The sequence below is a fragment of the Mytilus edulis genome, chromosome 1 (assembly GCF_963676685.1).
Source record: "Mytilus edulis chromosome 1, xbMytEdul2.2, whole genome shotgun sequence".
NCBI lineage: Eukaryota > Metazoa > Mollusca > Bivalvia > Mytilida > Mytilidae > Mytilus > Mytilus edulis.
In genome coordinates, this window is record NC_092344.1 from 415,365 (window position 1) to 438,070 (window position 22,706).

The 22,706-nt window shown below is 31.4% G+C and overlaps 1 protein-coding gene across 4 annotated transcripts in view; it reads left to right on the forward strand.

Moving 5' to 3' along the window:
- Positions 1–4,866: 4,866 nt before the first annotated feature.
- Positions 4,867–22,706, forward strand: part of LOC139520879 (ATP-binding cassette sub-family C member 5-like) — a 57,375-nt gene continuing 39,535 nt past the window's right edge. Inside the window, exons 1-4 of one of the 4 annotated variants that reach the window (XM_071313904.1) lie at positions 4,867–4,999; positions 6,082–6,117; positions 7,630–7,748; positions 10,599–10,658. In XM_071313904.1, the coding sequence (XP_071170005.1) occupies positions 7,714–7,748; positions 10,599–10,658 (95 nt within the window). In that variant the 5' untranslated portion in view covers positions 4,867–4,999; positions 6,082–6,117; positions 7,630–7,713. Of the gene's footprint in view, positions 5,000–6,081; positions 6,118–7,629; positions 7,749–10,598; positions 10,659–13,499; positions 13,631–16,452; positions 16,633–22,706 lie in introns of those variants that run through there. The other 3 variants (XM_071313911.1, XM_071313919.1, XM_071313927.1) reach the window with 3 other exon arrangements.

Below are 22,706 nucleotides of genomic sequence, written 5' to 3' on the forward strand. Positions count from 1 at the left end.
ACCGACCCTCATTGTCAATTTCTAGATGTAAGTCAAGATATGAAGCCGACTTAACTGTATCTGTAGTATCCTTTATCTCTAGTTCGATTGGATAGATGCGTTCCACATAGTCACCAAATTTTGAATTGTTTAGTGAAAGAACATCATCTATATAGCGGAAAGTAGAGTTAAAGGATATTGCTAACTTCTTATCTTTCTTCCTAAGAAGTTCCTGCATGAAGTCAGCCTCATAATAATAAAGAAACAAGTCGGCGAGTAGAGGGGCACAGTTTGTTCCCATTGGAATGCCGACAGTCTGTTGAAAAACACGTCCTCCGAACGTAACAAATATGTTGTCAATCAAGAAATCAAGCATCTTGATAATATCAGTTTCAGAGAATTTTTTGTTTGAATCAGAGTGATTCTTTACAAAGTAGGATTTATCCCTCCCTAAGACAAGATACTTGTATCTACGTTGGCCATTCTTTTTTATGAAGCAAAGTAATATCAACTCTTTCAATTTGTCTTTTAGTTTGGAATGTGGAATACTTGTGTACAGGGTAGAAAAGTCAAATGTTTTAATACTGTTACAAGATGAAAGAGAGTTAGATTGTATGTACTCTAAAAGATCTTTTGAATTTTTAAGTATCCACATCTGATTCACGCCACCTCTAGAATAGGCAGTTTCACAATAACTTTGAAGCCCGTCTTTGATTGCTGATAAAATAGATGTTAATAATTTAGAAAGAGGTTTCGTGGAGCACTTGGAAGACCCAGCAATATACCGTTGTTTGTAAGGACACTTATGTAGTTTAGGTATCCAATACAGTGATGGAAGATCCAGTTCTTCATCTTTGGTTGAAATTCCAAAGGAACATAGAACAGACCTATGATTATCCAGGATTTCCTCTTTGGTAAGTGTCGTGAGGGTATATGTTGAGTTACCAAGTGAATTGTCAATACCTAATTCGTTTATCAAGCAGTTGATGTAGTGACTTTTACACACAAAAACGATGTTATTTGGGGCTTTATCTGCAGGGACAACAACATATTTGTCATGGAGGTCGGATAGGTGTTTTGCAACATTTGGGTCTTTAAAGATTGACGTAGCATGGGCATTGATGGACCCATTCAGTTTCTTAATTCTGATTTGTATCAACGACCTCACTGCCTTAATCCATTCGGAAAGAGTGTCTACGTCTTCCTTCTCGCGCTTAGCCCATTGCCTGGCATAATCCTCGACTGAATCCATCAAAATTTTAAAGTTGTATTTCCAATTGATGGATTTAGGCTCACGATATTTGGGACCTTTCGATAACACATTTCGTAGAGAAGTGTTATTAACAATGTTAAGGTCACCGGTAATAACGTGGCCAGCAGGATTATATGTGAATTTGGAACTAGCACAAGTGCAATCAGGAGGTTTAGACTTGAAGTCGTCAATATCGAGATCCTGCAAAACGCGTTTGTAATTGAAAATTTTAGTTGCAATAGGTTTGGTATAGGTATAAGAAATTATTGGTACAGACTGGTCTTTGAAATAAGGAGGTATTTTCGATTGCACTAATTTATGATGAAGGATATTGCCTAGGTTGACGCCATCGAGACCTTTGTTGGCAAAGGAAAGATTAAGAAAAGATCTTTTCTCTTTTTCATCTTTTCCAATGCGAACTGGCTTGAAAAGTCTGTGACTTGCAATATCCGAAATTATAGCTTCAAGTTTGTATTGGTTTGAATGGGGGTTTGTAACAGTGGATTCCAAACATAAATTGAACAGAGAATGAAGTTTCGAAAGGGGTAATGAATAAAGTTTCGTGCGAATGTGATGAATACCTAACGGCTTTTGTATGAATGGCAGCAAGTCATTAATAGAGACATCATGCAGAGAAGGTGATGTATAATGACGATGACCATGACTGCGTCTACGTCGAGGAGTCGAGTTGAAAATATTCATCACATTCACCGAGTTACACGAAGGACTAGATAGAATACCTATACCATCAATTTTGTCATTGCAGCCATAAGGTGTTGCAGTTCCCAATTGTCTAATCCAGTAGTCTTCTTTTTGTCTACGGAGAGTCGTTGAAAGATTAGGATTGTTAGAGCTATGGTATATCTTTAATATATGATATATACGAACTCTGACTATCAATTTCATAATTTTTGGTCAATAATTAAAATAAAATCCCATTAGGTTGTATTTTATTTTTTTGAAGTGTTGATTATCTGATTGAGTACGTATAAATAGTGCAACAGCCTCCCAACCAAAACAAAAACAACATACATGTGTTTTTAATGTTTGTTTATTTGTACCATGTGACTTTGTATATTTAAATGTTAAGATGACCTCAACTGACCATAAAACAAACTTAGATTTCATGTCATGTTATTGTAATAATTGTTCTATGTATGATAGGAAACTGCAATTTCCATTTTCTGTTTATAACAAATATTAGATATAGTATAAACTAGTTAAATAGTACTTTATAGGCAAAGGATATGAAAATGAATATTGTTTTATATGTTTACCTTCATATGTTATGTTAGTAGACATGACTTATGACAGAATTTACCAGCTATAAAAACATTTTGTTTTATTTTCCTAGATTGTTTGCTTCCAAGATGTGCATTTTGCACATTAATAAATAACTGAATGATATTAACTTTAGTTTTTTTTTTTAATAAACTTTTCAGAGCCTCTTTGTATTGTTATACAACTCCCCATGCTAAAAGCATGAAAAGCTTGGGTATAGTAAGTTAACTTGTATAATGATATAAAATCAATAATCAAAACTATAAAGCAATGATCATTTTCATTGGTGTCCTTTAATATTCAAATTGGTATAGTGACATGGTACAAATAAACAAACATTAAAAGCACATGTATGTTATTTTTGTTTTGGAAGGCCGTTACACTACTTATACTTACTTCATCAGGTAATCAACACTTCAAAAAATAAAAGTAACATAGAGAACTAATGGGAAACTTTTTTTAACTATTGACCAAAAATTATGAAATTAATAGTCAGAGTTCGTATATATCATATATTAACATACATCAAGGAAAAAAATATTAATTTATAAAAATGAATTTTTAAGATTTTTTAACGGAAATATACAGAATTCAAATGGACAAAAGTCTGTTAAAATAAACATAAATGAATTCACCTGAAGAATTGATTTGGATTATATTAAAGATAAAACATAAAACGTTATACTAAGAAAATTAAATGGAATATGATGTCAAAAACATTGTACATGCACTATAAGAAACTGTTGTGGCATTTAAACAGCAATAATGATTATAGGTAACACTCAATACAAGGACAATATTATTCTATTATAAATCGACAGTAGGGTTACTTAGACAATGTAATGGTATTGAAACTAGATATATGATATCGACAATGTAGAGACAAAACGAATTATTTTCCCCAAAAATCAAATACATAAGGGAAAAAAGGGTTGGAAAAGTTCATTATGAAAAAAAGACACAAAACACGAAAATGGAGACACAATTGTAGTTGACAAATTAGGGGAAAAGTCATGGTTCAAGGTCGTATTGTCTAAAATTTAAGCAACATATGGCAATGAGTTGCAATGGTCTAGATGATAAAAAGAGGCAAAAGAATTCAATGAGAGACCCACAAAATACGACAAACGTTAACAAAGTTTTGTTAATCTTTATTTTCTGCTTATAATCTGAGCAATATGTATTAAAGAGTAATAACAGAATTAAATTGACTTGAATTTGGAATAGTATCATGAATAAGTCGGGATTGACTTACATGCCGTACTTCAGACTTATTTTGGAAACTCGTATGCTTATCGTTCTAGTATTGAATTTGTTTCATTCAAGTAATACAACTAGACCTAACTGTGTACAAAGAACAATGCAGTAAATTTTTATCAGATGCAGTAACTATCGCTTTAGACTTTAACCCTTAGCTTGCAAACGAGTATATGGACCTTGAATTAAAACGGTGAATAAAAACTAACAAAATCATACCTTACACTTTTATCATCAAACGAAACGAATGAAAAACAATTGTCATATTCCTGACTACAAGCATTTTTCGAAAGTAAAAACAATGGTGGATGAAACCTAGTTTCATGGCTAGCTAAGCCTTCCATTTGTAAGGCAGTTGTTTATAATGTGTTTAGTTTCATTATTTGAAAAAAATATAAAAAAAAAAAACTGCCTGTGTTTCTTTGGAACAATGTCTTTGCAAAGGATAGGAATGCCAAAGAAATCAAAATTTAAAGTAAAGGGAGGTGAGTATACCCTTATTGCACCAATTTTCATAGTTTTTTTTTCAACCATATTATTTCATGGTCCAGACAAAAGTTTCTATTCTGTGTTTATTTTGTAGACATATCCATATTTACTTATAGTTACACCAATTTAATTTTGAATATATATTGAATCATATAAAAATGGGTTTGGACCGACCAATAAACAATGTACGATTCTGTGACGAGGAGTATCAGATTCAATCCATGCTTTAATTCATAACTTTGAAAGAAAGAAAAAAAAGAGTTTGTATGCACATTTTCGTTGAATAGGGTATTTAACCACTTTGATCTTTTATCGAAGAACAGCGGACAGGTAATAAATGTATCATTGTAAAATCTCCACTGACTAGTTTCTTACAGTAATCAATTTCAATCACTAAAAAATATAATGACAGACTATCGAAGTTAAGTTTAAAGCACATTAACATAAACCATACAGAAATAAACTTTGTTATGATTTTGTATCATTGTTTAAATAGTTTATACTTGTCACAGTTTAGTTGAAATTTAATTTTATTTATTTGTTGATAATGAGATAAAACTTAATCAAGAACAAAACAGGTAAATCAGGTCAAAGGTGAGAGGTGTTAAAAAAAAACTCAAATACAAGACAATTGATGCTAATGGAGAATACCATTCCTTCAGCAATGGTCAGGCTTTAATATATACGACACAAGTGTTTCCTCGTCGACAAAGTATACAAAGACGAAAACCTGTAATGAAGGTATGGGAATATTTGAAAATATAGAATTATAATGTAAAGTAAAACAGATCTTTAGAAACTTTAATGTTAAAACTTGTCATGTAGTGGTTATGCGATATTGAACTAGTGTTGTAACTTGTAGAACTAGTGTTGTAACTTGTAGAACTAGTGTTGTAACTTGTAGAGTACATAGTAAGTTGATTTATACGGTCAATGTTCACAGATCACAGATGGAGGCCCCTAATTGTACAAATTTGCATCAATATAAATTTATTAATATAATAGTTCGTTATCTTTCACCAAGTAAGTCAGTGGTCTATATTTTAGTTTATTGATACTGGCTCGAGGATACTGGTAATACAGTTTGTAGATATCAAATATAGACACGCTAACCTAATATTTATGAATTGAATATTTAGTATTCCTATCAAGGGCCCCTTGATGGATAGCATGACATGTACACACAAACAATACATCATGATTTGTAACATAAAAATATTTTCATATGTTGAAATAAAACATGATTTTATGTGTGTATATGATAACAAAACAGACGACGGGCGAAACATAACAAAAAGTTTACACAATTTATACAACAAAATTATTTAATCTTTTGTCAACCAACAATTTGCACAAATATATTTACATTAAATAGTATGGGCAGGATAATTAAAAGATGAAACAGACAATTGTATTGTCATAAGGGGGTGACTATGGCTTTGTAACGACACAGTTTGCTATGGTGCATATTCATTCATTAACATTTTTCTAAGCTTTTAATGGTTCGAAATACTAAAAATGTTCTGCCACAGGAATAAATAACATTACCTTATGTGATTTTACCTTTCTGAAATTTGCTCCTCAATATCCTTCAACTTGGTACTTTAATTGGCCTTTTAACTTATCTATTTCAGACGAGTGTCTGGCGTAAAAAATTATAAGCCTAGTATAGTTTCTGTCTTATCAGAATTTAAAAAAAATAAATTATAAATCACTACAAGTTTTAATGTCACTCTTTAATTACCATCAAAGTTTTTTGTACAAAAATGTTTACATATTTCAAATTTAGACATTTAATGAAACTTATGTTTTATCTCCTTCAGGTAAAGTTAACATCAGAAGGTATTGGCAATTTAGAAGTAATTTTGCTCTTCAACTGTTTCATTTCTCATACATCATTCAAATATTCGGCTTTGAGCTTTCCTGTTGAAGTTAAATCCAGAAAGATGCTTTGAACCCCAGAATTATAAAAAGCATTGTTTTCATTTCTTAATAAAAAAAACACGTCATTAATATAATGCTGCAGTGATACTTTAATCACTATAAAACCGCTGCTCAACTGTGTGTATATATTCCTCAGTGATATTATTAAAAATGTAAAACAACAAAAATACCGAACTCCGAGGGAAATTCTAAACGGAAAATCCCCTGATCAAAATTTAAAAACTCAAACGCATCACACGAATGGGTATAACAACTGTCATATTCCTGAATTGATACGGGCAGTTTCCTTGTGTCGAACATGGAAGATTAAACCTGGTTTGGTGGCTAGTTAAATATATCACTTGTATGATATTTGCATAAAACTCCAATATATTGACAACAAGATGCATCGTTTAGCTGTGTTTGATATACAGATAGTTAAGGAATAACAAACCAAATGATGTTAGAACATGTCTGACAAACACAAAAGCAATTCGGCAAGATTTTATTACATCATAAACATTATATATCTGGTTACTACAACATACTACAATACAGATGTATCAGAAATAGGGTCCTTTTTTACATTGGCTAGAGGTATAGGGGGAGGGTTGAGATCTCATAAACATGTTTAACCCCGCCGCAATTTTGCGCCTGTCCCAAGTCAGGAGCCTCTGGCCTTTGTTAGTCTTGTATGAATTTAATTTTTAGTTTCTTGTGTATAATTCGGAGTTTAGTATGACGTCCATTATCACTGTACTATTATGCATATTTTAGGGGCCAGCTGAAGGACACCTACGGGTGCGGGAATTCTCGCTACATTGAAGACCCATTGGTTGCCTTCGGCTGTTGTTTGCTCTATGGTCGGGTGGTTGTCGCTTTGACATATTCACCATTTCCTTTCTCAATTTTATCCTTTTTTAATTCCAATCGATTAACGTTATAAGGTATTTCCTCTCTTTGCTTCGCACCAAGATACACTGTACGTATAATAATATGTAACCCTATTGATAGAAAGAAAAAAGGCACTAAACACTTGAGACATCTTCGGAGAAACCTTGAAAATATCCTGACATGCAGTTCCGTTCAAGGCTGCAGATTAATTAAGGCAGCATAAGTAATTCGATTTTCAAACCGAAAGCGATGAAGAAATTCCGTTGTTCAATTTGTTTTAGCGGCATTTAAAATTAACTGTACTTACACAGCAACAAAACAAAAGCTATACGTTTTACAATAATAATTATCAAAGGTACTAGGCTTATAATTTGATACACCAGACGCGCGTTTTGTCTAGATAAGACTCATCAGTGACGCTCAAATCAAAACAGTTAGAAAGCCAATAAACGTGTACTATTGTATGCTTTTTTTTAAACATAAAAGTACATTATAAATTTCAAATGTTAATTTATTTTATTGCCTAAATTGTTTGAATGAATTATCTTATTCAGCACATCGTCTGTATCTTTTAAATAAATGTGGTGTCATACCCCGATTTACATTCTACAGGACAATACGCAGGGAGGTATATCACAATGAATAAAACAGAACAAAAAGGATCCAAAAAAATGTAAGTTAATAATGTTTTAACTAGTAAAATGTCAGATTCTTAGTTATAGTCAAAGTGTAAACTGTATGTTTTTGGGGGAAAAGGTCATATCGAGAAACAAATTGACTGTTCCATATTTTCAACCCAGTAAGCAACGATAATATTCACTTAGTATTCATCTTGGCAAAATATTTAAAGGCAACTAAGATCGATTCTTTAGAATAAACGAACATCATGACTATAAATCGAGCAGTCTGTCATTCATTTGTGAGTTGGTGTAACAATGCTTCCGAAGAACAATATCAGAAATTGACACTAACTGCTTCCCTTCTTTGTTCCGTACCATGATACATTATGTGATCAACTAGTATCGAGACGTCGGGAACTCTAGATTCCCTGACATCAGAATATATTTGCATAGTAATTTCTCAAATAGGAGGTTAACATTGCCTTTAAAAACTGACCAATTGCCTCAATGAACTACAATTGTAGGCTACTACGAGTTCATTATAACTTAAAATACGTGGAATTGTTTAGTAAAACTGTCAACTCATCCTATGTCTGGGACTCTCATAATGATTTATTTTGTTTAGCGATAGCGTTTAATGTGAAATACATAAGTTTCAAATGTGCAGGCTCAGATTTAAAAAAAAATGTTGTTTACTGCCTTAACGATTTCACTTATTAGTACTTTCTTTTTCGCCTTGTGATAGTAGTTGCACTGGTTTTGTCCATTATTATACATTGCACTTGTAATCGTAACATTAAAAATCATGTATCTAGCGTGGCGAACAGTATCAAATGGGAAACAGTATCTAAGAAAATAACTCAAATACTACGCTTTGAATCTGGACGGAGAATATTAATAGAATATAGGGTACAACCGAGACAAATTCAGGAATTTAAATCTGAAAAGAAAATCAAAATACATGTATCCAATACACGCAAAACATATCATAGGTGTTGATCAAACGCTGCAATTTTCACAAAATTTACGTCCTAGTAGTACATAGACATGGCAAAAATGTGAAATATTTCAGTTTGTAACACGTGTTCTCGGTTGATCATAAACACGTAGAAGTCCTTAATAGTAACTTATTTAGATTGATTGGTCATTTACCCATGTTAACAAACAATGCGTCATATGTAAATAAACAAAAACATATGCAAGGACATAAGTATATCAATTAATGCAGAAATATAAAAGATAGTGTTCCCGACCTGATGAAGATCAATGCCAATATAGTTACGTCTGTTTCAAATATTGACTTACATCTAGAAATTGAAAACGAAGATCGTTTTTGAAATTTACAATAAAAGAGAAAATTTTCTTTTTTCTTCCTTTTTAACTTGACTTATATATTTAATTCTAATGAAATTTGTATGTAACAATTTTTTTTATTGGCTAAAAGTTGCCGTCAAATCCACAGTTGACCAGGCGTAACTTAGGAGGAACCCATCATTTTGAATTGATTGAATCAACAAATGTTTGATTACTCAATCGTTAAAAACAGCACCTACCTTGAATTTGCCGTTTTATTGTAATTTTATTCGAATTTGAATCGTGCAGGTAACGTAATAACCTCCAGTTTGTAAGTTTTCATTTGTATGACGTCACGTTTGTCCATGACGTCTTTGCGCCAAAATCATTCATGAAGTTTCGTGGATTTTTTTGTAGTCAAATGTAGACAATTTTTCAAGTATTATCGTATTATTTCTTTTATTTATGCATTATAATCGGACGGCAACCGTTATATTATATATAAAGTCATAACCGATAAGTCGCATTCATTTACAAAAAGAGGATGACATTGTGACTTTTGAAAGATGACAGATAGAAAGAAACACTATGATTAAATGACACAGTAACTAATATATCAGGTATACTTAGGGCAATTTTTTACAATAAATTGTTAACAGCAATTGCATGCAATTAAGGAATAACAGTACTGTAGTTGAAGAGTTGCCACCGTCCATTGTAGATTGGACGGTCGCAAATGCAGTTTTACTGGCGACGCGTAAGTCACAATGTCATATTCTTTTTTTTTTAAATGAATGCGACTTATCGGTTGTGACTTTCAATAATAATATAACGGTTGCCACTTTTGAAACATGAAATGCTTATCTTTTCAAGAGGGACATTTAATGAATGTGACCTACCGAATTAGACTATTTACCGGATTTGTTATTACATAAGCAACACGACGGGTGCCACATGTGGAGCAGGATCTGCTTACCCTTCCGGAGCACCTGAGATCACCCCTAGTTTTTGGTGGGGTTCGTGTTGTTTATTCTTTAGTTTTCTATGTTGTGTCATGTGTACTATTGTTTGTCTGTTTGTCTTTTTCATTTTTAGCCATGGCGTTGTCAGTTTATTTTCGATTTATGAGTTTGACTGTCTCTTTGGTGTCTTCCGTCCCTCTTTTAAATTGATAAGTTAAAATAAAACTGACAACGCTATCGATAAAAATGAAAAATAGAGATCAACAAACTAACAAATAGTAGTACACAAGCATAAGATAGAAAACTAAAGTCTGAGCAACAACAACCACACAAACAACTAGTACACAAACACAAGATAGAAAACTAAAGTCTGAGCAAAAACAACCACACAAAAAACTAGGCGTGATATCAGGTGCCCCGAAAGGGTAAAATTGTCTACTGAATTGAGTTTAACCTGATAACTATACGATTGAGCTACTCGGCCACATTAGCCATGCTTTTTATGACGAGGAGTTATAATGCGACAGCAACCCTACAATCATTATAGAATAAAAGCTTGATTTAGGGTAAACTGATGTTATTTGATGATTTTTTTTTAAATAAGAACTATCAAACAACATTTAAACACTTTTACAATTTTAATTGCAGTGTATATGAAGCAGTTACACAGAAACCCGATGAAGCTTTGCAAACAGATTCAAAAACACAGTAAGTTTTGGTTAAATGCATAGTCTATCTCTACGGTTTTCCAAAAATAGTTTATAGTTGTAGTGGTCGAACTTATTTCCACCTTAAAAAACGAAAACAGATACAAGAAATCGTTATTTTTTATGTTATGACCATAGCAACGTCAAATTAGTTATTATGCCGTTAATCTATAAACAACGTACTCTTTCGTAAATTGGATAAAATGTTGAGTTGAAGCGATTCATGAACGTGTATTAGGGTGAAAAAACATGTCCTCAAAAGATTTTACCTGTTTACTATTACTCAGTGTGAAATCTTTAGTATTTGGAACAATTTAAAGTTCTGTAAACAGTTAATATAGTATTATAACCATATAAATGATAACCCAAGTGCTGACTTCTGAACTACTCGGTATGGTAACCTCTACCATTAATGACATCGACCATGTGTTTGTAAATAAATCCATTATAGATACAAGGCTTAAATTTTTGTACATAAGACGCGCGTTTCTCGCCTACAAAAGACTCACCCTTGAAAAGTTTAATAACAAGAAATACCGAACTCCGAGAAAATTTCTAAACGGAATTTCCTACACAAATTGCAAAATCAAAAGCTCAAACCATCAAACGAACGTCAATGTCCTTAGTTAGGGAGAGCTTTAGTGTAGCATCGATCATGTTTAACCCCGCCATATTCTGTATATACCTGTCCCGGAGTCTTTAATTCGTTGTCTGTTGCTATAATTCAGATATATAATTCGCTTATTTTTTTCGTTTAAATTCAACGGATTTTTCAATTCCGCATAATATATTATGTAATGAAATTGAGAATGGAAATTAAAAGATATACACAGTCACGCAACGGTAGTAAATAAAGGCAACAGAAATATACCGCTGTTGGACATGGGACATGCGTTAGATTAAATGTACCATGATAAAAGAGTTACATGTACTAATAACCTCATTTCGCTTTGCAATTCTTTTCCAGTGAAAATTTCTGACCTGATCGAACATGCGGTGTTTTCTTATAGCTGACCATGTTGTTTCTACCTTTCTTTATAATTTACAACTAATATGAACTCGTTCTGACAACAATAATTCGTAGTGCATGTTTCTTTTTGGACAAGTACATCAGTACTTTGATTTCGTTATTACTGTATAAGAGTACTGTTGTTTAAATATATGCACATACACAATTTTAAAGAAAATGGCGTGAACTAATTAAGCGATATCATGTTCAGGAATTTCAGCAGATCTGAAAAAAAATAACGGATTAATTGTCGACAATTTTTACTTTATTCATATGAAACTACATAAAAATAAAGTTCTTAGGTTTTTGTTACTTTTTGTAGTAAAAATAAACATTTTTCTGATAAATTAGGTTCTTTTATCAAACATCTAAAATTCAAACTATTTTGAAATATTATTCAAGATATCTCAACCGTTTAATAAAAGATACCAGGTTTATTTGCCATTTTGTGCTTCTTTATTACATATTTGTTTGGGTTTTTTTTAGGGATTAAGATTATAACACAATGTTGACTGCCGTAATTTTGACATTTTAATCTTTTATGAATATGATGGAATTTGATGCGATTGTAATACAACTGAGATGTTTAGCTAGCTATAAAACCAGGTTAAATGTACAATTTTCTTCTTAAGAAAATCCCTGTAGCAAGTCATGAATATGACATTTTTCCATTTGTTTGATGTGTTTGAGCTTTGGATTTTGCCAATTGATTAGGGACATTCAGTTTTGATTTTTCCTCGGAGTTTATTTTTGTGATTTTCTTTTTTTTTTTTTGTGTACGCAAGACCCAATTTTTAAACGAAGCAAATTTAAAAGCTTCTAAGAAAAAAAGGTACAAAATAAAGAACATCAAGAAATATCTTGAAATATAAATCGCAAAATGAAATATATAGAATATTTCGGATATATTTTTTATGCTTTTATATATCTTTCGTTTTATCAATGGGCTATTATTTGCCTTTGGTTCGGAATAACGACTAGGGATGTTAAGTTGGTTTTTTTTTCATGTTTGCTCTGTCTTAACGTCATATAAAACGAGTGACTGTTGAAAAATGATGTTTATCCAATTCTTAAACCAATGCATGTATATATCATAAACTTCGTCTCATGTGCACGATTTTATCATTTCTTACGCTAACATATCATATAATCGTCAGTTTATTTTTTGTCTCTGTCTGTTATGATATGAAAATATGGCAGCCAATTAATTGCCGTGTTTTGAAGCCGTAGTTTACAGATTGTCCCCTTATTGTAAAAAATCAACAAAGAAGCATGGATATTGAGCAAGTGTATTACAGATAATACTTAATTTCAATGACATATTCATGTGTATTGCGATCACCGGATTTTTACGAGAATGTCCACGCTTAAGTTACTGGCATACGGAAAATATTTTGGCGAATTGCGTCATGGAAGCAAGCAATTAAGCAAAGTAAACTTCTTTTAAATGTGGACAAATTAAGAGATTTTCTCCAGAAAAAAGTATACATACATAAGTTTTAAAATGAAAAGATAAATCACAAAAATATCGAACTCCGAGGAAAATTCAAAACGGAAAGTCCCTTATCAAATGGCAATATCAAATGATAAAACACATCAAACGAATTTACAACAACTATCCATTAAGTTATAAAAAAACATATGCATCATGGTTGTTTTTTATTTACGGTTTCATATGACTTTAAATCTTCTATCTCTCGCTAAGAAATGTCTTGTTATTGTTGTCTATCTCTCACTAAGAAATGTCTTGTTATTGTTGTCTATCTCTCGTTCTTTGTGTTTATGAATTTACGGTCTGAAAATAGAAATAAGACGGAAAAAAATAAGTGTGTGTGACGTCGCTTAAAATATCAATGAACATTTTTTACAAATTCTTGTCATATAACCTAGTAGTGAGGAGATTTTCATACATGGATGAATTTAACGAAATTCAGATTTTATTTTAAAATGGGAGCCAAAGAAATGTGAGTATCTTTTCCATTTTAAGTTTATAGTTTAAAGTGTGGTTTTTAATCTTGATATTTTTTTTTAATAAAAATCACGGTATTACTCTGAAATTTACAAACAATCCAGTTGATGGACTTTCGAGGAACATTTGATAATATTATAAACATTCAAATAGCATCCAATAGTATTATTTGAAAGAATCCGAATATATTAAAGACATTCAAAGTTCAAAATTCATAAGTTGAAAAAAATTTAACGGAATTTGATGAGACTGTCGTACAAAGTAAAAGGTTTAGCGCTATAAAACCAGGTTTAATCCACCTTTTTTTTCATTTGAAAATGCCTCTACCGAGTCAGGAATATGACAGTTGTTGTCCATTCGATTTTGATGTGATTTGTCATTTGGTTTTGCCATGTGATTATGGACTTTCCGATTTGAGTTTCTTCTGAGTTCAGTATTTTTTTTTATTTTACCTTTTATAAAACATTACATTGAAAACCTCACTCTCAGAAACTACCAATTTCTTAAACATAATATTTCTTTTGTTTGTTCTTATTAATCAAACAATGTTAGATTAAAAATGCAATTGAAAAGGGTAGAGAAGTTTTATACTTTCATAAATGCGAGATAAAACTCAGATTGTTTGTACTTGAACAGAAAACCGTTGGTTTTCCCGTTTCAATGGTTTTACACTAGTAATTTTGGGATCCTTTATAGCTTTTTGTTCGGTGTGAGCCAAGGCTCCGTGTTGAAGGCCGTACAATGACCTATAATGGTTTACCTATAAAAATTGTTATTTTTTATGATATGAAAAAGAACATATTATACAGATGTCCATGCGCACGACATAAGCTAGCGGCATAATTTTTATCTGGTACGTCCTAACCAAGTGTTTAAAACATGTTTGGTCGTCCATGCTGTCCAACTTAGTACTTTCTTTGCCTTATTTTTTTGCTAAAGCTTCGCTGATGATTCTTTCGTAGACAAAATGCACGTCTTACAGTCCAAGCTATTAGCTAGTCTATATTCAACCTTTGAAGATTTTTTAGATGAATAAATGTATTCAACATTTGGAAATAAAAGAACGAATTGAACAGTTATAACTGTGGGAGCTTTTGATTTTTTCAATATTTTACAAATTTTTCTTGAATAGTTCCAAATTTATTCATAATTGATAAGTTCAATTGTACATTAAGATTATCAATTTTAATATCTGACATATCATTTATATTATTATAAAAAGATTGAATAACTCTACCATTTACTCTTATAATGAATGTGTTACACTATCATATCTTTAAATCAAAAGATTAGCTGTAACACTATTCATACACATTACTTGTATGTTTCAATTTGATTAAGATATGACAGAAGACACATAAAAGAGAGACGAAAGATACCAAAGGGACAGTCAAACTCATAAATCGAAAATAAACTGACAACGTCATGGCTAAAAATGAAAAAGACAAGCACAAAAAATAGTACACATGACACAACATAGAAAACTAAAGAATAAACAACACGAACCCCACCAAAACTAGGGGTGATCTCATGTGCTCCGGAAGGGTAAGCAGATCCTGCTCCACATGTGACACCCGTCGTGCTGCTTATGTGATAACAAATTCGGTAAATAGTCTAATTCGGTAGGTCACATACATGAAAGGGAAGGGGATTGTAGTAACGACGTAAGGAACACATCCGATATCATTTGTAAAACGGTTATTCCATAACGTCTGTAAAATTTACGAAGGTATGATTTCAACTTCACCATTTGGAACTTTTGGTTTGATAGCTTCCTTGTGAGCAGCAACCCTCTATCAACAAAATCATGATAGGAAACACAAGCACGGGAATATCGTATCAATTGGAAGATATATACCCCGTATGCAGGTGCTGCTGGAATGTTACTACTTAGAAATGGAAAGTTCACAATTGGAAAGCTGAAATCATCTCTTTTGTCGTAAAGTTTTGTTTTCAACCGACCCTCATTGTCAATTTCTAGATGTAAGTCAAGATATGAGGCCGACTTAACGATGGAATAGATGCGTTCCACATAGTCACCAAATTTTGAATTATTTAGTGAAAGAACATCATCTATATAGCGGAAAGTAGAGTTAAAGGATATCGCTTACTTCTTATCTTTCTTCCTAAGAAGTTCTTGCATGAGGTCAGTCTCATAATAATAAAGAAACAAGTCGGCAAGTAGAGGGGCACAATTTGTTCCCCTTGGAATGTCGACAGTCTGTTGAAAAAACGTCTTCCGAACGTAACAAATATGTTGTCAATAAAGAAATCAAGCATCTTGATAATATCAGTTTCAGAGAATTTTTTGTTTGAATCAGAGTGATCCTTTACAAAGTAGGATTTATCCCTCCCTAAGACAAGATACTTGTATCTACGTTGGCATTTTTATGAAGCAAAGCAATACCAACTCTTTCAATTTGTCTTTAGTTTGGAATGTGGAATACTTGTGTAAAGAGTAGAAAAGTCAAATGTTTTAATACTGTTACAAGATGAAAGAGAGTTAGATTGTATGTACTCTACAAGATACACATAAGTGACACTCAGGGGTCCTCAGTTATAAGTAAAGTTGAACTAAAACCACTCATACTATTTTTTTCACTTCATTTAAATAACAACTTAAAATTCAGTATACAATAAGTGAACATAGAAAATTCCGTAGATTTAAATCAATAACTTAATGTCGAAATGTTCGGTGTGTTAACTTACATTAAATACAAATGTGATCTACATTTTATTTGATAATTCTATAATTATTTGGAAATCTTAAATTTACACAGAAGAAGTCTTTTTCTGCGTAGGTTGATATATACCACTAACACATTTTGTTTTGCATTACAAACAATAAGATGAATGAATGATCAAATTCATATGTTTTTAAAGGTAGACGTGTACTTTTGGCTAAATATAGGCATTAATACTTTATAGTAGTAATTCCTCTCATTTATTGTACTTTTACCTTGGTTCAGTTTCAGTGATGATGCATGTCACACCCAGGTATAGTAATTTTTATTAATATTTTGTCATGGTGTTTTTCATTGACTTTATGATATTAAATATCTTTGGAGTCGGGGGAGGGGCATCATCTATGTTATACAGCATAAAAGGACATGCCGCTCGAATTGGAAACTTTTCCAGCTTGGAATTTGGGAAAAGGTTGGGGGCCATTATCAGAAGTATATACATTTTTACCTGCGCAATATATGAAAAGGTAAAATGGTAAATATGTGTAAGAACTGCATTATATGAAAAGGGTGGAATAACAGAATTAACTCTATCAATAAGTATTGAAGTGACCCCACCCCTCCCCTTGCCCCTCTGGTATCTTCAGACTTCTTTAAACGATATCGATTAAACTGCATCAGCTCTGCGTTTAAAAAAAATTCTTTTCACAGTGAGGATCCTACTTCATACAAATTATCTTACGTCAGTCAATTTTTTAAATCGTCAAAATGGAAGCCATTGTAGGGACGACGCGCTGCCAATTTAGCTCTTGAAAACCAATACATTTTCCCGCATAGAACAATCATAAAATGCCTGTTGTATTCTACAAGACAAATATATCTACTAGCTATTGAGCATCATGTAAGGTACTTTTCTGCTTTCAGTCAACTTTAAACTATTATCTTATCGGTTGTCAGGTGGAATTTGCTAAAGTTCCAAAACGTTTTAAAAAAAAAAAAAAAATATTTCGTTGAAGGGCAGACTTAAACAATTTCAGAGGTTGAAAACTGATAGACCTGCATAACACACACAAAAAAATGAAGCTTAATTGGAGTTATACATTTTTAAGATCCAATTTTTAAGTCTGTCGTCAAGTTCTTTTAGTAAAAAATAGTAATTCCAATACACCTACGCTATTGTTTAGACTCATTAGAAAGGTCGATCCTTATAGTACTGCCAATTTTTAAAGTTATCAAATCAACCTGTAGCGTAAATATATAAAAGTAATAGAATCTGATGCGAGAAGATATATCAAATATCTTGCTTATAACGTTTTCAAGACATAACTGTCAACTTAAACACGTCCAGGCTTAAAAAGGTTCACTCGACTTTCGATTCAATGTTTGTTAATTTTGGGGGATTTTTGCCATACAACTATCGCCGATCAAAGATGAAAGTTAATGCTTTAGAAAGATCAATATAGTATCTGTTTAAGGAATTTTTGTTTATGCACAAAAAGATCCACTTGGATATAGGTTCTACCACAATCGACTATTTTATAAAAAATTGTCTATTATTTCAAAGTTAACAAATATCTGGAAGCTCCATACTATAATTAAAGTCAAAACATCTATATAGAATGCGAAAAAATCCTAAATTAATCACTTTTATTAAACTTTTTAAGCCCATAGAAACAGACAGATGTAAACAATTTAAATATACCAATATGGCGTTTCCCCTTTTTAAACAAACATCACTGATTTTACAATTTATCTCAAAATTTTGAGTTATCTTATGATGAAATAAATTAAATTTTTAAATCATAATAAAATATTGTACCTGGTAAATTTTTCTTGATGTAACACAATATGTCAACTTCGTTCTAAATTAACCTTTAAACAAGAAGTCAACTGGTTTTTTTTTTCACAGACACTTTTTGGAATTGAACCCCGTTTTTGTCGAGCCTGCGACTTTTGTCAAGTCTATATCTCAGATACTATAAGCAAAAAGGCAAGTATATTCGGTGTATGGTAGGACAGTAAGGTGTACATGTCCAACTGGCAGGAGTCATCTGATCTTGACCTCATTTTCATGGTTCAGTGGTTTTAGTTAAGTTTTTGTGTTTTGGTCTGTTTTTCTTATACTGTATGCAATAGGTCTACTATTTGTATGGAATGATTGTAAGGTGTACGTGTCTAACTGGAAGGTGTAATCTGACCTTGACCTCATTTTTATTCAGTGATCAAAGTTAAGTTTTTGAGTGGGTTTTTTTCTAATACTATATCCAATAGGTAAACTATATTTGGTGTATGGAAATATTTTATGATCTATATGTCAGTTGCGCAGGTTTTATTTGACCTTGACCTCATTTTCACGGTTCTCTGCACAGTGTTAAGTGTTTGTGTTTTGGTCTGTTTTTCTTAAAATATAAGCAAAAGGTCAATTATAATTTTGTTGTATGGAAGAATTGTTAGCTTTACATGTATGCCTGGCATGGTTCATCTGACCTTGACCTCATGTTCATGGTTCATTGGTCAATTTTATGTTTTCTTGGTTAATGTTAAGTTTATGTGACAGTTATAATAAAGCAGCTTTATATTTAGAACTATAAACATTATATCAATGATTTGTATTCTATATTATATAGGTTGTTTCACAAATATAAGAGCAGTTTGTATGACAGTTGTTTTCTTTTCGTTTTATGAGTTTGAGCTTAATATTTAGCTATTTGATTAAGGATTTTGTTTTGAAGTTTCCTTACTATTTCATTTTTTTAATACAAAAAAAAACCAATTAAAATGGGAGAGAGAAAATAAACATGAAAAATACAAATGAATATTATGCATCACAGCACCATTCTGTAACACTCAACTTCAAAAAATAAAAAAATAAAATAAATGAGAAGTATTAAAATTTCAATCTATATTTTCCTTTTTTATTATGAATTGTTGAAATACAGTACAACAAATTATAACTAGACAGTGACCTTTGGTTGTGTAAATCAATTGGCAACTGTTCAAGTTTTCTGTCCTGTCGAAAAATCACAGCTTAAACGTAGGAATAAGCAAGTAAGAAGATGAATCAACAATCAAATTAAATTTTGAAAGGTAGACGTGTAGTTCTTGCTAAATATGGGTATTTTTACTCTACCGTAATAAATTCTTTCATTTATTTTACGTCTTATCTTGATTCTGTCACAGGGATGATGCGAGCCTCACGCAGGTAACTTTTGTTTTGTATTTTGATGCCTGATGATAACCTTTTGGTATCTTCTGTCTCCTTTTTAACGGTATCAATTAAACCTCATCAGTTGTTCGTTTCTGCATAAGGAAATGTCAGAAATATGACAGCTGTTTTTAGATGTGTTTGAATTTTTATTTATTTTACCTTTTTAAAAGAAGTTTCCGTTTTTAAAAATTATTTTTGTTATTTGCCCTTTTTCTGAAGGCGTAGTACTTTTAAAACTTTATCTGGTATCAAGCCGAATAAAATATAATTTTATCATATTGTTCAATAAATGTTATATACCTTTGAACCCGGATTTGTTTTCTCTCAATCTGTTAAAGACTATCGAACAGTGGTATACCACTGTTGTCTTTATTTATAAAGAAGTTACTTCAAATAGATTTAAAAAAAAACACAGAAATGTTCCTTTTAAATGAATCTATTTGCGACTTAAGGTAGCACTACAGTCTAACAATGATTTTTTAAAGATATTTTTTTTATCACATAATTTTGAAGTTAAAATTATTCTGCACAGTTTTTAAAAATCCCAAAGTCATTATCACATCACAACAGGGAGTAAATTGATAATAAACTTATTGAAATAAAAGCACATGGTAATTAATCTAAATATATAGGCATTTGGGAGGGGCTAATATGTCAATCATCTGTTGATACCAGTGTCCAGCTGTTAATCCCTGACCACAAGATAAATATTGTAGTCTTATCTTATTGTTTTGCAACAAAAATAATTTACATAACATGGAAGTGAACAAAGAGAAAGAAAAAATCTAAAAGGAAAAAATCTACAAAAAATTAAATAAAATTAATATGGTAAAGAGTGGGGAAGTATTTTTGAAAGCCTCTGACTGTCTGTATAAATATCTTCTCTTTGGTCTTATTCATTTAAATACAGTTTTATGCATTTTAACTAATTTTCAGTTCATGTTCAATTTGTCAGTTCCATTAAATTAAAAAAAAAACATGTGGAAAGTGGATTTTCAAGAAGAGTGTGGTCTAACTCTTGATCTTTTTATGAACATGTTTTTTGATGCACACTTTTAATGTTCTAGCTTATTTCAGACAGTTTATTTCTTTTTTTTTTAAATTCAAATGAAAGTTATTCTTTATATATAGACAATAATGATGTTAAACATTGATTATATGCAGCTGGTCAATCTTGTTATTCTCTTTTCTAAGACTGTCTGGAAAGAGGCGGAGCGTTGTCTATATTTAATTACTACATCACAGATGTTGGTCAAAGCTGTGACGTCAAACTCCCGCCAAATGCCAAGTTAGTGTTGGACAGTTCACATATAATGCAAAATTTACAGCATTAGAGCATCAAAGACACAAAGTGTGGTTCTATTGACATAGTAATGGTATCAGAAATCTCCTGGGGTGTTCCAAGTGGAATTTTTGTATTTATATTGTCTTTAAAGGGGTTCTAAGGGGGAAATTCAGTTTTTAGGTCATTTCTCAGAACACTTTTTCATGAGAATTGTAAGGAAAAAATGAAAATAGAAACTTAATGATTACCCCCTTTGTCCTGACTTTGATATATCTGATTAAAGGGTGTATTTTCTACAATACCGTGTCCCAGTTTTTGGATAATTTGTTTCTAAATGAATTTATAGGTCTTCAAAGATGAAAGGTGAAATGAGGTTTGGAACCCAGCAGTTAAATCAATATATCTTTACTGGAGGAATATATCAAAAATCTAAGACACGGTTTTGTTGATTGTATATGGTTGATTAAAGGGATGAAAACAAATTTTTACTACCATTTGACATGAATGTGCCATTTTCATCCAAGTTGGAAGACCACTTTTTGGGCAATTAATGAGCTATATTTTGAAATTAATCAAACAAAAAATAAATTTATATATAGATTAAGAAAATGTTATATTTCAGCTTTAAAATGAGTTAAAGATTTTAAAAATCCATTGAGTAGTTTTGTAGAAATTAATCTTTAAAGACTGTTGATTGGAGTCTATAAATTTTGACTGTAGTGCTACCTTAAATACGTATAATCAAACCCAGCTATTAACTATGTTCATTAGCTACTGTTGAGAATATCTTTTAGGTAAATGTTCTGGCAGTAAACTGAAGTTATGTCAAGAATATCGATCAATATTTGTTTAAAAAAATATATTTTATCTTCTGAATTTAGAAGTTTTTATTTAATATTTACGTATTTCTATACCTAGGTTACATTTCAAACGTGCATTCCCCGACTCAACAAATTATTGAGTGACCTTTCCCATATGTTGAAAATGAGGTTCAGTTACTTTTTGATTCCCAATAATGATTTATTGTCTAGCATTGCAAAAATTCAAACCATTTTGATAATCTGAACAGTAAAAAAGATTGTTTGATTTTTTTCTTGTAGAAAACAATACAAATGCAGTTGCAAACAAGTTATTGAAATTATTATATGCATAAATATCTTACCTTTTCACTGTAGATGGTCTTGAAGTGTAGATTTTCCGTACTGACGTTGGTTATCATCTTAATAACGTGTTTTAGTATTCTTTTATTTGTCCTTATTAATATTACTTGTACTGTTAAGTCAGTTTTTTTAGATATTCTTTTGAAGTGACTCTGTGGTTATGTAAACCATCATACTTTGAACGACAAAATTATTTCATTTATTAATATTACTTTTACTTATGGATCTTGACACACTATGAATGACAAAACTATTTTATTCAATAATACTTCTTTTTTTGTTAAGTCTGTTTTTTATGATATACATTTGACGTGAAACTGTTCTTATGTATCCCGTGATACTTTGAACCACACAATTATTTTATTTATTTGTATTACTTCTACTGTTAAGTCTGTTTTTTGTTATATCTACTGTACGTGACTCTGTAGTTATGTATGCCGTCAATCGAACGACAAAATTATTTTTATGTCTACCTGTTCGAATTTCAAACGCGCAATTTTACACCAGTACTGAAAACCTTCTATCCTTTACGGGTAGACTTAACATAGATAAATTAAGTCGTATAAGAAAAGCAATATGAGTATGTTAAATTTGAGTATGCCTTTTTGTGCTTCTTCGTTACATTTGATGTTTTTATAGTGATATTAAGATGATAACACAATATTGACTGCTGTACCCCTATTTTTGACATTTTTACTCTTTGAGTATGTTTGTTTTGTTCATGCATCGTTGAC